Source organism: Vigna umbellata, chromosome 5 (assembly GCF_029865625.1).
Source record: "Vigna umbellata cultivar VRB3 chromosome 5, Vumbellata_1.0, whole genome shotgun sequence".
Lineage (NCBI taxonomy): Eukaryota > Viridiplantae > Streptophyta > Magnoliopsida > Fabales > Fabaceae > Vigna > Vigna umbellata.
Window position 1 is genome coordinate 10,982,047 of NC_142169.1, and position 13,633 is coordinate 10,995,679.

Below are 13,633 nucleotides of genomic sequence, written 5' to 3' on the forward strand. Positions count from 1 at the left end.
TTTTTTCTTTTTTTCATCTTACTAAAAGACAAAAATACCTTTTTCTTCTTTTTATTTTTTATTTATTTATTTTTTATAATATTAGAACAAAATAGAATATAAATGGAATAAAACCACAAAAATAATAATAAAAATAAAATAAAATAATAACAATAAAAATAAAAAGAGAAAAAAAGAAAAAGAATAAGTAAGGTGAGAAATAAAAATAAAGATAAAGATAAAAATAATATAGGAACATAATAAATAAAAAATCATAAAATAAGTAAATCAATAAAAATAAAGGGATAGAAAGCAAAATAAAGTAAAACAGTAAAAAAAATAGAAATAAAAAATAGGAACATAAACTACAGTAAAAGCCAAAAAAACAATCCGGACGAAATTTGGTATTGACAATAGGTCAAAATGATAAATTTTAATATTAAATAATGTTTTAATCATATTAAATAACGGATATCTACATAAATTGTAAAAGAAAAGAATCAAACTAAATATTAGAATATAAATAAAATATGAGCAAGTCACTCAAAAAAAATAAGAATATACATGGTGGTTCATCCTTACAATTAGGTTAAAAACTCACAGGACTAAAAACTCTTTCACAAAAGATTCCACCAAGTAATTATCAAATTAACTTAATTAATAATTTATAATTATGAATCAATTAGGTTAGCTTCTAATCAATTCAACAATCCATTCAACATAAAACATGACTACTATTTCAAGATTATGATAGTTCCATATACTAAATCAAATCAAAAAATCTGATGTCAATATGTTTTATTGAAAACAAGAAAATATTTCTGGGTGAATTTCTTATGAGACATGTTATGTAAGAGTTTCACTAAGTACAAAATTAATATTTTCACAATTTTCTCAAAAAGTAATCACAATTTTTTTTTTGGAAATAAAAAACTAAAAAACAAAGAGAGAAAAAAAGTAATCCTAATTATTATTCATCTTTCCCACACTTGTTTAAAAAATTGTCACTAATGGACTTATATTTTGGGGAAGAAACATGACGATCTGTGACTTCTAGCTCAATTTGACCGTATGTCAAAATTTATTTTCTTTAACTTTATAAAGTACAAGTCACTTTGTACAATTTTATTAATTTTAATATTTAATAAAAGCGGATATTTTTCAAAATTTAATAAAATAATTTCTATTTATGCTAAAAACATAAAATAACATGCATGCATCTTTAAATTTTTATCAACAATGATACCAAATGAATTTAAATCTAACATGTACGATTTTCTTTTCAACAACGTTTCTTTTTGTTCTATAGCCAAGTCAACAAATATTACCACTAAAAATTTATTTTCATTGTTCACATCAACAAACTTGATGTTTGGAACATGTGGCTTCAACTCAATTTCATCATCATCAGGTGCACTAGGATGGTTAATAAGATAATAAATAATCCTCATAATCTCATCTTGTGAGCAAAATTCTACACTTGAAATAGTTGACTCTACTGCTTCATCATTAACAAGTTCAACAACATCTTTAGTAAGATTTATATGTCCATTAGTAAGCATATTAGCGTGATGTGATTTTATAGTTGGTTTTTTATTTGATCTTTGAAACATGAAGTCATTCACATTAGCTATCAAATTTTGCAATCTCTTATCCTTGTCCTTAATCATTTTCTTCAATTCAATATTTCGCTAAACTCATATCCTCAAAAGAATTTCTAACTCGAGATCATTTAGTTGAAGTATAGTCAGCTTACTTATATCAGGTGCAGTGGTAAGTGTGTCAACTTGTTGCTGATAAACATATGAATCGTGTGGTTGTTGTTGATAGTAATCATAATTCATTTGAAAATCACATTGTTGATTTTTTTCATATGAAAAATTATTTTACATTTTTGAAAGAGGTTTTCTGGAAAGAAATAAGTTGAAAGGTTGTTGGGTAGACTTTAAAGAAAAAGAGGTTTGTCTCAATGGATAACTTAAGTACCTTATCTTTCCTTAGTGAAAGTGTTCCTCAACTAGTTTCACAAATTTTTCAACAAAATTCCTGAAACAAAAATTATGATAAAAAAAATAACTAAATTAAAATAAGTAAAGAAAATAAAATAAAATAAGTGATAAAAAATTAGAGGAAATAAAAATGCTAGTGAAAAATTAAGAACTAAAATGATAAAAATTATAAACCTTGTTCCCGGTAATGTCGCCCAATTTTATAACGTTTTTGTTAACGTGATCAAATTAGTATTACTAAACTATAACGGTTGGAACAACCGGTATCGTCGAGTCGAGTAACGGAAATATAAAATAAGAGTACGATACAAATTGTTAAAAGCAAAGAACTTGTTCGGTCAATTTTAAAAATGTTCCTTTAATTTTCACTATAAACGTTTATCAAACAGTTGATGTGCTAAAAGTTTAAAGAGTGTAGAGTTCAAGAAAATCGACACAGATTTTATCATGGTTCGAATCAAAAGATTCTACGTCCAGTCGTTAATCACTATGAATAGTGATTATAACCTTTTCACTAAAATAATATTTGTACAGATTATAAGATATGAAGTAAAGATTGAGAAACGAGAACAACTTTCGTTTGACAAACGAACGGAAGAACCTTCCTTCGACAAACGAATCGGAAGAGACAACTCAGCCAACTTGAAGAGAACCGCTCTGACCTTTGACACACAAAGCGCGAGCTTCTCCTTTTCACAAGACTTGGCAAGAGCACACTATCACTTTGAGAACTTTCTTAGACAAACTGTATTCTCAAAAGGACATAGATTCCCTTTTCACTCACAGAGAGCTTCCCTTAGGCACACAGCTCTAATACTCTCAAAATGAAATGTTACTTCCTAAGAGCTGTGAAGACCCCTATTTAAAAGCCTAGGGTCAGAAACTGAAAAGTCATCTCCCAATTGCCAGAAATAATCTATTATCATAAGTGATAATCGATTATTTGTGTCCGTTATGGGGTTTTCAAAAAGTGATAATTGATTATCCTGAGTGATAATCGATTATTTGCGTGACTTGGCAATACTGACTCAAACTTAAATAATCAATTATTCTAAGCAATAATCGATTATTTGCGCGAGCAACTCTTTTCCAAATAAGCTCGTAATAATCGATTATTATACCAAATAATCGATTATCTGCGCAAAGACTCTCTAAACAGGAAAAGTTCTAAGAGTTCTTACATTAACAAAGTAATTCCTATACAATTAATTCTACAAAATGCTTTTAAATAAATACAACAAAAGTCTTCACGTTCTTCATCTTGTAGCATCATCAAAACCATAATATCTTCAAGACACCAATGCTCCTCATTGGTAACAATCTCGCCCTTTTTGATGATGATAAAAAATCTCTTGTTTAAAAGTATTTCTAAATATCTGCACATATTTCAGACTTACAAACATACAACATGTTAGTAATAACTACACTAGTTTAGAAGTTTTCTCACCCTTTTTGATCATAACCAAAAAGTAAATAGAATCTCCCCCTCAAGTGTTGCTCCCCCTCAACAAAAGAATGCAATTCAAATATTATAAAATTGTTGAGTACGAGATGCAATTCAAATATTATAAGGGAAAAGAGTAATTGATCTAGAATATAAATAAATAACAAGATATCAAACAAACTCATATATCTCCCCCTCAAATAGGTACCATTTATCACAAGATTATGACATAAGATGTCAATAAAAATTTCTCCTCTTTTTATCATAAGCAAAAAGATCGTTAATAAAAATTCCTCCTCAAATGGTTCTCCCCCTCAACAAAAATAGATGCATTTCTTTCAAAACAGAATAAAATTTAAATTTTCATAACATGAAAGAGAAAAATACATCATGAATTACAAAATGGAAATTCAACTCTAATCAAGAAATGCAATTAAGACATAAAAAGGAGGGGTTGGAGGATAATCAGGAGGTTGAAGATGTCAATCAAAAAAATTCTCCCTCTTTTTTTTATCATATTCAAAAGATCATCTAATCTTGATTCTCTCCCTAAATTAATTAAATTAAAAAGAATTTAGGTCCTTTTAATTCATTAAAAATTACTCCCCTTAAAGTAATATTCCCCTTTAAAATCAAAAACAAATTCCAAAAAAAAATTTAAAAAAAAGTTTTTTTTTCAGAAATTTAACTTAAGATAATCGATTATCACTTTAAATAATCAATTATTTGTGATTCAAATTTGTACGTTAGAGTGAAAATGACCTTGATAATCGATTATCATCCCTTGGTAATCGATTATTTACGTTAATTTTCGAAAAATGCAAATTTAGGCCAAATTTTCAACCTAAGACACATCTAGCATTCATAAATTATTTTCAAAGCTCTTAAAAATTACCAAGATACCATAGAGCTCCTTTTTGTTTTTGAGAATTCAACCTACAAAACAACACAATAGAGTTTTGGTCCCCATAATCTCATTTGGGTGCTTTGAGGTTAGAGACAAACTACTTTATAACAGGAATCCAAGTATCTTTTCCATTAGGAATATCAAGATGTTTGATTCTACATTTATTTGAAGTGTGCCCCTTTTTCATGCAGTAAAAACATGTGACAACACTTGGGTTTCTATAAAAGACAGTTCCTTTTTCAACCCATACCCTACGACTTCTTTTAATTTGGTTCTTACTTTTAAAAACACTTTTGTTTTTATAAACCTTTTTAACAGTTATAGGCATTTCAACATTATTATTTCCAGGTGCAACTTCAAGAAGATTTTCAAGAATATCAATATCAAGTATATGATTCTTACGTGAAAGACATTCAACAGAATGTTCAACATTTGAAGACTCTTCATTTCCAAGTTGCAAATTTTATTTCTCAAACTTACTTCCTCGTCTAATGCCTTCTCATATTTAATTTGCATATCTTTAAATTCCTTTTTCAAATTTTTATGAGCAGCATTCAATTTTTCAGATTCATCAAGTAATTCAAGAAAAGCTTTTTGCAAATCAAATTCACTAGTTTCAGAATTAGAACAACTTAGTTGGCTTGCAGTATCATCAATATTTATCGTCAAACACAAGTTTGTTTCTTCATCATAATCACTTGAGCTACTTGATTCATTATCAACCCAAGCAATGTAGACCTTCTTCTTTTTGTGAATTTTCTTGATAATTGGACAAACGACTTTTACATGACCTCTTTCACCACATCCATAACATTTATAGCTTGATGAGGAGCCTTGATTGTCCTTCTTTTTCTTCAAGAATTTGCTTCCAGATGATTCATCGTTGACCATCAAGCATAAATTTTATTGCTCATTAGAATCGCTTGAGCTTGAGGAGTTTGATGTAGAGCATGAATAAAAAAATGTCAACTTATCCACATCTGTGACTTTATCACGGGTCACTCTTAAAAATTCCCACATTTCCTGAGCACTTTCATAAACAGAAACTTTGAAAAAATCATCAAGGGTTAGTACACATAAAATTATATTTCTGGCCTTAACATCATATTGTGCCATTCTATTTTCATTCATAGTCCAGTTAAAATATGGTTTTTTTGCTTCCACACCATCAACAATACTTTTAGGAATATAAGGATAATTTTTTATAGCTTCCCAGATGCCTCTGTCAATTGACTCTAATTAAAAATACTTGCATTCTTATTTTCCAAAACGCATAATTTTCCCCCGTAAACAAAGGATGTCTATCAATAGAAGCACCCTCAACATAAACTTGGTTATGACCGCCCATTTTTGAAAAATTTGAAAAGCTATCAAAGCAAGCTCTGATACCAATTGTTGGAACAATCGGTATCGTCGAGTCGTGCAGCGGAAATATAAAATAAGAGTACGATACATATTGTTAAAAACAAAGAACTTGTTTGGTCAATTTTAAAAATGGTCCCTTTAATTTTCTCTTAAACGTTTTATCAAACAGTTGATGTGCTAAGAGTTTAAAGAGTGTCGAGTTCAAGAATATCAACATAGAGATTTTATCCTGGTTCGAATCAAAAGATTCTACGTCCAGTCGTTAATCACTATGAATAGTGATTAACCTTTTTCACTAAAATAATGTTTGTATAAATTACAAGATATGAAGTAAGGATTAAGAAATGAGAACACCTTTCGTTCGACAAACGAACAGAAGAACCTTCCTTCGACAAACGAACCGGAAGAGACAACTCAGCCAACTTGAAGAGAAGCGCTCTAACCTTTGACACACAAAGCGCGAGCTTCTCCTTTTCACAAGACTTTACAAGAGCACACTATCACTTTGAGAACTTCCTCAGACAAAATGTATTCTCAAAATGGCATAGATTCCCTTTTCACTCACAGAGAGCTTCCCTTAGGCACACAACTCTAATACTCTCAAAATGAAAAGTTACTTCCTAAGAGCTGTGAAGACCCCTATTTAAAAGCCCAGGGTCAGAAACTGAAAAGTCTTCTCCCAACTGCCACAAATAATCTATTATTATAAGTGATAATCGATTATTTGTGTCCGTTATGGGGTTTTCAAAAAGTGATAATCGATTATCCTGAGTGATAATCGATTATTTGCGCAACTTGGGCAATACTGATTCAAACTGAAATTATCAATTATTGATACGCTGTCATTGAAGCTATCAAATTAATACTACTTTTCAAGGAAACTTAAGTATTGCCGAGTAGTATTCAAGAAAGTAGATAGGGTTAAAGTAACCCTGAGTCGTCTCCCAATGAATACGAAATTGTCTTTCAATATTTAAATCTTATGAATGCAATGCAATGATAAAAGTGATGTTTGGAGAATGTTTAAAGAATAAATAAGAAACTTAAAAACAATTATGATGAAATAGACTAATTCCACTGCTTTTCCAAGATAGATTCATCATCGGTTATCCACAGATAATTGTTCAATTGACTATTGTTTAAGTTTCAAATTAATTATAGTACATTCTTAATTAATTTGAGGGCTATCATGCAATTAACCAAAGTATATTCTCAATCAAATGCAAGACCTTTCTAGATTATTCACAATAAATTCAACCAAAGTACATTCTCAATCAAATTCTATTGTGTTTAATCATGTCTATTCTTAAATCTCCTAACCAAGTTAAAAGCTAATCAATCAAAGTAAATTCTCAATTGATTATAGTTGAAATTATTACTAATCAATCAATGTACATTTTCAATTGATAGTAAAAACCATTTAATCATATGAAAGTTCCTAAATTAAATCAAAGTAGATTCTCAATTAAACCTAGAAACCCTAGAACTCAAATAATCCATATGCATGTAGATTCAAACACATTATGATGCAAAAATCTTTGCTTTTAATTTGATAAAGAGATGAAAGACATAGAGAGAACAACTTAAATCAATAATCAAAATAAACAATTGCATTAACTCAATCTAACCTCAAAATCCATATAACATTATTTGGAAGATATTTTCTATGGATATTCCCAAATTAAATTAATTCAACAACTGAATTTTATCTTTTAGCTTTTCTGGCTTTCCAAAATTGCACAAATGTCCTGAAATTTCCTCTATCTGCACTTTAGCCCCTTCAGAATTCCCCAAAATTGCACCAAAACCCCTGTTTGACCAACCTTGACCAGATTCAAATCTGTTGACCAACTTTGACTCATATGGTCATGGCCAACGAGAGCCCGCCACATTGCAGACCCCACTTCACAAAAATTAGGGTTTTGCAATTGTAGATGGGGAAAACACCTTGCTGCTTCTCCTGCGCCGCGAGAATGAAAGAGGAATCGCGTTTCTGGATTAGTGTTTGCTTTGCAGGTTTGAAGATGAATGAAGCTTGGATGGCAGCGACAAGGAGGCTCTCGAGATGATGCCGACTTTGGGTGGTATTCTGCAGCGGCGTGATGGTGATAAGCGTGGTGCGCGACAGAGAGGTTGGAAGTGTGCCGCGATTCTGGTGGTGGAAGATGATTTCGCCGCTCACGATTTCTTCTTGGTGAGGCAGGATTGGACGGAGATGAAGATGGTGAGAGAGAAGCGTGGTGGCTGTGTTGATGGTTGCTTGCGGTGGTGTTCTGGATTTGATGATTTCTTTCTTGCAGGTGGTCGTGTGTGAAGCGTGGTGATTCTTTTGGTTGCCTTCTACGGCACGACGGCTCATGGTCTGGCGGAGGCGGTGCGACATGGTGGTTGCCTCTCGCGGATGACGGCCTCGCGATGAAGAAGGGGGAGTGGTGGCGCGATGAGAATCGGTAGCGTTCCGACGAGAAAGGAGTTGGCAGCACAAGGAGATTTTGGACGTTCATGGTGGTCAGCATGGAGGATGGCGTTAAGGTTGGTGGCGGAGCTTCGGTAGCACAACTGACGGCTAGGGTTTCTGGATAAGGGTTTCTCGGTTACAGAAGATGGTGATGTGGTAGAGGGTGGTGTGGCAACATGTGGTTGGATAGCACTTAGGGTTTAGATTGCCACATGACATTGATCTGGTGGAGTCTAGTTTAGGAGGGGTGTGTATAGGAAACGTAGAGAGGTGTAGGAGAAAAGACTTAGTGTTTGGCTTAGTATTGGGCCTGATTAAGAAAAGAGTGGTGTATGTAGGGAAATTTAGGAGGTACAAGGGTAAAAACTGTCTGTTTGGCCCATTTGTATATTATTTTCCAAAGAAAATCTGATTTTGGGCCTTAATTTGCAATTTGGACCAATAAAGCTTTAATTTCAGCTGCACAAATAAATACTAAAACATCCAAGAATAATTTATGCGCTAAAACTCACCTTTTACGTCTCTTTAATTCACAAACCCAATAATTCCAATTGTCATAGATCCACTTTAAATCAACCATTTAAGTACAAATATCTCATCAAAAATTTGAATTTTAAAGCATAAATGTGGGCATAAACATGCACTCATCAATTATTCTAAGAAATAATCGATTATTTGCGCGAGCAACTCTTTTCCAAACAAGCTCGTAATAATCGATTATTTGCGCAAAGACTCTTTAAACAGGAAAACTTCTAAGAGTTCTTAGTAATTCTTATACAATTAATTCTACAAAATGCTTTTAAATAAATACAACAAAAGTGTTAAAATAGAATGACTTAATTTTCAACACCAAGAGGGGAGGGGCGGGAGGTGCGGGGGGGGGGGGGGGGGGGGGGGGGGGGGGGGGGGGGTGGGGAATTGGTGAAACACAAAAACAATGTTTTCTTTAAATCTTTTTCGCAAAGTAGATGCCTTTAAAAGCTTTCTTGAAATGCAATGAAAAAGACTTTGTAGTGCAGCGGAATATAGTCAAATGTGCAAAATATAAAGTCGACTGAATGTAACAGAGTAGGGATAGAAAGTGGGAGTTTCAGCCTTAGAGATATTGGTTGTTTTTGAAGGAAAACCATGCAAGGAGTAGCAGTTTTCTTGGGTGTGACCCATCCTCTTACAGTAAGTGCACTGTAAACGTCCCCTACCTCCACGTCCTCCTCCTCTAGTGCCCCGTCCTCCTCTTCCCCGCGTAGCAACCATGACAGATGGTTCCATTGTTTCAAGAGCTTCCTGAGATTGAGGCACTGGAACATGAAGAAGACGTGTGGTCAAGGCTTCCAAGGAAGAGACCTCATGACTTGTCAGAAGTTGATCTCTGATCAAATCAGGGTGTAAAGCACGGAGGATCATCACCATATAATACTTGTCAAGCTTCTTCTTGATGTCTTCCGAAGATTCCACTTCCAAGAACATTCTCAACTCTTCCACAACTGCTTGGGCTTCAGTCATGAAGGAGACCATATCATGGTCTGTCATTTTGAGACATGCAAGCTTGTTTGCTGTATCATAGAGACGTTGAATATCATTAACATAAATGATTTGAGCTTACTTCCAAAAAGAGTGACATGTTTTGAAGGCTCTAAGAGATATCAAAAGTCGGGGTTCCACAGATTGCCACAATAGGGCGCACAATTGGAAATATGCTTGTTTCCATTGTTCTGCTTTTTCAGAAGGTACTTGGCTTCCATCCTGCTCAAGGTGGTCATAATGTCCTTGACCGAGAAACCACATTTCCACGACAGCAGACCAAGAGAGGTAATTCTTTCCGTTTAGCTTTTCGGAAGTAATTGAGGGACTTCGAGAGAAAGAAAGAACACTTCCAAACGCCATTGTTGATAAAAATTGGAGAGGAACTAGAAAGGAGCCAGAAAACCGAGAGGAACTAGAAAACCCTAGGGGTTTCTTAGGGTTTTCTTCAAGGGGAGCTTCTGGACCTCACTGAAGCAAGGTTTTGAGGGGCAGAGCAGAGAGAGGAGGTCCAGGCGACGACTATGGAGGTGTCGCGGTGATTTTCCGACGGCCAGAGGGCGGCGCGTGAGCTGCACGCACCTGTTCGCAGCGCACAAAGAAGCGGCGCGTGGCGGAGTGTGAGGAAGAATCAGACGACGACACTGGTGGGGTTGGTCGTCGCGTGAAGAGGCAAACCAGATCCAGTGGTCGCCGGAAAGAACAGTGACGGCGGACGACGGCGGACGGTAGCAGACGGTGACGGACAGATGCGAGATGGCAGAGAACCAAGTTGAAGAGCTTCAAACTGCAGTTGACAGCTGCAGACAGTGGCAAGACAACCGCGGACGACGGCAATGGGCACCGGACAGATGCAAACAACAATGACAATGCTGGTGGACCACTTTAGGACAGAAACCAGAGCAGGTTCATCCTGCTCTGATACCAACTTGAGATAAAAATATGTTCTCTTGAGGGCTTAAACACCTCTAAACTTACATTTATAGAAAACAAAATAACTAACCACACTCCTTTCCAATTCACTCTTAGTTGGAACACACTTGCACACAACTCATACACAATAACCAATAATTCTAACAATTCTCTTTAGTATTCAATATAGAGATTGAAAATCGTAGGTTTTCTTAATGATTTGTGGTCTTCCTTTGATCTTAATCTGATGCAGAGGCGTGGATTGGCGAAAAGAAGAGAGGCAGCTGTTGAAGAAGCTAACCTTGCTTTCCAAGAATATGAAGATTCGTTAAAGAAACCAGAGAATTCTGGTGGCTTAGAAGATCCAAAAGCTGCTTCTACCAGTGGCAGAAGAGTATTTGGACCAGCCAAAGCTCAAGTATCTGATACCAGGGTAAAATCAGATAACAGCTATGGTGGCAGTGATAGTGAGGATGACTTGGGAATCGGTAAAAGTGGCAACATGGAGAATATGGGAAGTCACCTTTTGCATAACAAGGATTCAGTTGTGATTCAAGAAGACACTGATACTCACAAGGAATCTTTGTTGAAGGTGATGGAAATCTTATTGTCTTTTTTCTTATATGGATGTCTGTCTCAATGGATGTGATACATTTAATGCATTTTTTGTTCACAGACCATCGATGATATTATTGAAAATCCTGGGCCAAAAACTACATGCGAAGTTTCCATTTTTGTGTCAGATCAGTGGAAAAAGGTGCTTTTAATATATCTATGTATATATATATTTTTTTTTTCTCTTCTATTTTTAATTTGTTTCTTTTGTTAAAGAAATGTATTTTCCATTTATGACCTGTTGCGCTTACGTATTTGTGATAAGCAGGCAAAGAACAAAAATGAAAACACAACTATCAAGAAGTCTCCAAACCTTACAGGGCCAGTTAGGCAAAATAAAAAAGTATAAGCTCTTTCTATTTTGTTACAAGCATAAAGCATGTCATTGGTTTAATCTTACATTTGATTCTTTTTATATCTTAGGATGCTGAAAAGGAGATTGGAGAGGATAGTGATACCAATAGTGAAGGACAGATGGTGGATGGAATTCTGTCTTCTGTTTCTAAAGTGCCTTATGAACTTCCTTCTCAAGAGGAGCTCATTAGGCAAGCGTTTGCAGGGGATGATGTAGAAGGTGATTTTGAAAAGGACAAGCAGGAGATCCTCGAGGAAGAAAATCCTAACCCAGAAAAGCCTCTGTTACTTCCTGGCTGGGGCCAGTGGACACATATACAGGAAAAGAAAGGTTTACCATCTTGGATGCTGAAAAAACATGAAAATGCCCAGAAAAAAAGGGCAGAGGCCCTCAAAAAGAGGAAGGATGCTCAGATAAAAAACGTGATTATATCTGAAAAGATAGATAAGAAGGTTAGTGTCATAATATACAAGATTTTGAACCTTCCGTATTCTTTTCAACGCATGCAACAATTCATATTCATATTAGAAATATGTGGGGGTTACTTGGATTGTCATATACTATTCCTCATTTTGACTTGTATCAACAGTTATGTTACTCATACGTATTATCATTATTATTAGTTGTAGTAAATTTTTTCTCTACTACCTCATTATTCAAGGCTCCTGTCTTTATTATTTGGTATTATATTGCTTAAAATTTTCATTTAGTATATATTCATGGTCGAACTCTAGTTTTGTAACTTGTGGCTCGAAAAATGTTGCCGACTGCTTGTGCTCAAGTATAGGCTGACCAGTTCTGTACCTATTATTTTGTGGGTCAATTAATTTGTCTTGGTTTTAATTCTGTACTTCCTTTTGGATATGGCAGGCTGAAAAACTGCATAGTAAATCACTGCCTTTCCCGTTTACTTCCAAAGAGGTGTTTGAACAGAGCATGCGTTCTAGCACGTCATTTAATTTTTATATCATTTATACATAATTCATTGTTATGTCTATCGTATAATATAAAATTAATGTAATATAGAAGATATCTATTAACAGTATATTGGAAAATGTATTATTATTTTTTCTTGAAAAGGCACACCATTTATTATTATTTAAACGTCTTCTACTTAAAAGTGAGTATATTTTAAGTACTTCAACAACGACCATTTAATAATTAGTTTTTTGCAAGGCATGAAATAAAGGAAAGTATTATCATTTTTGCAAGTATGAATGATAATAAAGACGACAATAATATATATTTTAAAGCTTCTTTAAAATTTAATTTATATTATAAAATAATGTATAATTTTTTCAAGAAATGTTAAATAGAAAATGCTCTAAAATTTCACTGTGTTCAATAAATGTGTCACTAAAGAGATCTTTGTATACTGAGGTTGTGTAATTGTAATGCATATAATAAAACTTAGCTACACATTGTACTAATGTTACCCGAAAGTTCAAAGCGTTCATGTCAACAATATTTATATTCAACTTAAATAAGATTATTTCCATGCTGATAAAAAATATTATTTGCCTAAAATATAACTGCTGTATCGTCTAGAAAGATAACTGGTTTTACTAATAAAAGTGTTAAACATCACTTTATTATTCGTCTTTGAAATGAAAAAAATTTAATATAAATTCTTAAGACATCATATATATTCTTATAGCCACGTTATTTACTTTCATAGACTCCAACAATTTTAACCAAAAAATGTTTAAAGTCAATGAATCATACTCATTTGAAATAATAGCTATTGTTAGTATCAATTCCAGGAGAGGTAAATCAGAGGAATAAAGGTGTCACAGTTTTGGTAAATCTATTCCATGAAATTTTAACAACTCAATTAATCACATAGAATGATGTTCCTAAACCAATGAATTTGAATTGCTCAGTCGTATTCAGCGAGTCATGTGACCTTTAGTTGAGTGAATTCCACAGATCCCATTAGAAGGACGTGTTTTCGTTGTTCACAGCAAGTTATGTTTGTTGTCTATTGCTTTGTTTCACCATTCTCCAACAGTGGATCATACTTATGCTGCTTAAGTGGTTGGTGGTGAATTGCTTTTATTGCCTTTCC

At 33.8% G+C, this 13,633-nt stretch overlaps 1 protein-coding gene and 1 long non-coding RNA gene across 2 annotated transcripts; both read left to right on the forward strand.

Moving 5' to 3' along the window:
- The first annotated feature begins 7,216 nt into the window (after positions 1-7,216).
- Positions 7,217-8,594, forward strand: LOC148197678 (uncharacterized). The gene is made up of 2 exons (XR_015779806.1): positions 7,217-7,928; positions 8,005-8,594. It is a non-coding gene; the product is annotated as an uncharacterized LOC148197678 (long non-coding RNA).
- Positions 8,595-10,519: 1,925 nt separating this feature from the next.
- On the forward strand, positions 10,520-12,546 carry LOC124837221 (uncharacterized). The gene is made up of 6 exons (XM_047312529.2): positions 10,520-10,589; positions 10,802-11,187; positions 11,272-11,352; positions 11,479-11,553; positions 11,634-12,017; positions 12,436-12,546. The coding sequence occupies exons 1-6, from the start codon at positions 10,520-10,522 to the stop codon at positions 12,544-12,546; spliced, it is 1,107 nt and encodes a 368-aa protein (XP_047168485.2).
- Positions 12,547-13,633: the final 1,087 nt, after the last annotated feature.

Coding starts and splice junctions, on each gene's coding strand:
- LOC124837221 (XM_047312529.2), top strand. CDS start 10,520: ATGGGCACCGGACAGATGCAAACAACAATGACAATGCTGGTGGACCAC. Junction 10,590..10,801: donor TAGGACAGAAACCAGAGCAG/GTTCATCCTGCT, acceptor TGAAAATCGTAG/GTTTTCTTAATGATTTGTGG. Junction 12,018..12,435: donor CTGAAAAGATAGATAAGAAG/GTTAGTGTCATA, acceptor TGGATATGGCAG/GCTGAAAAACTGCATAGTAA.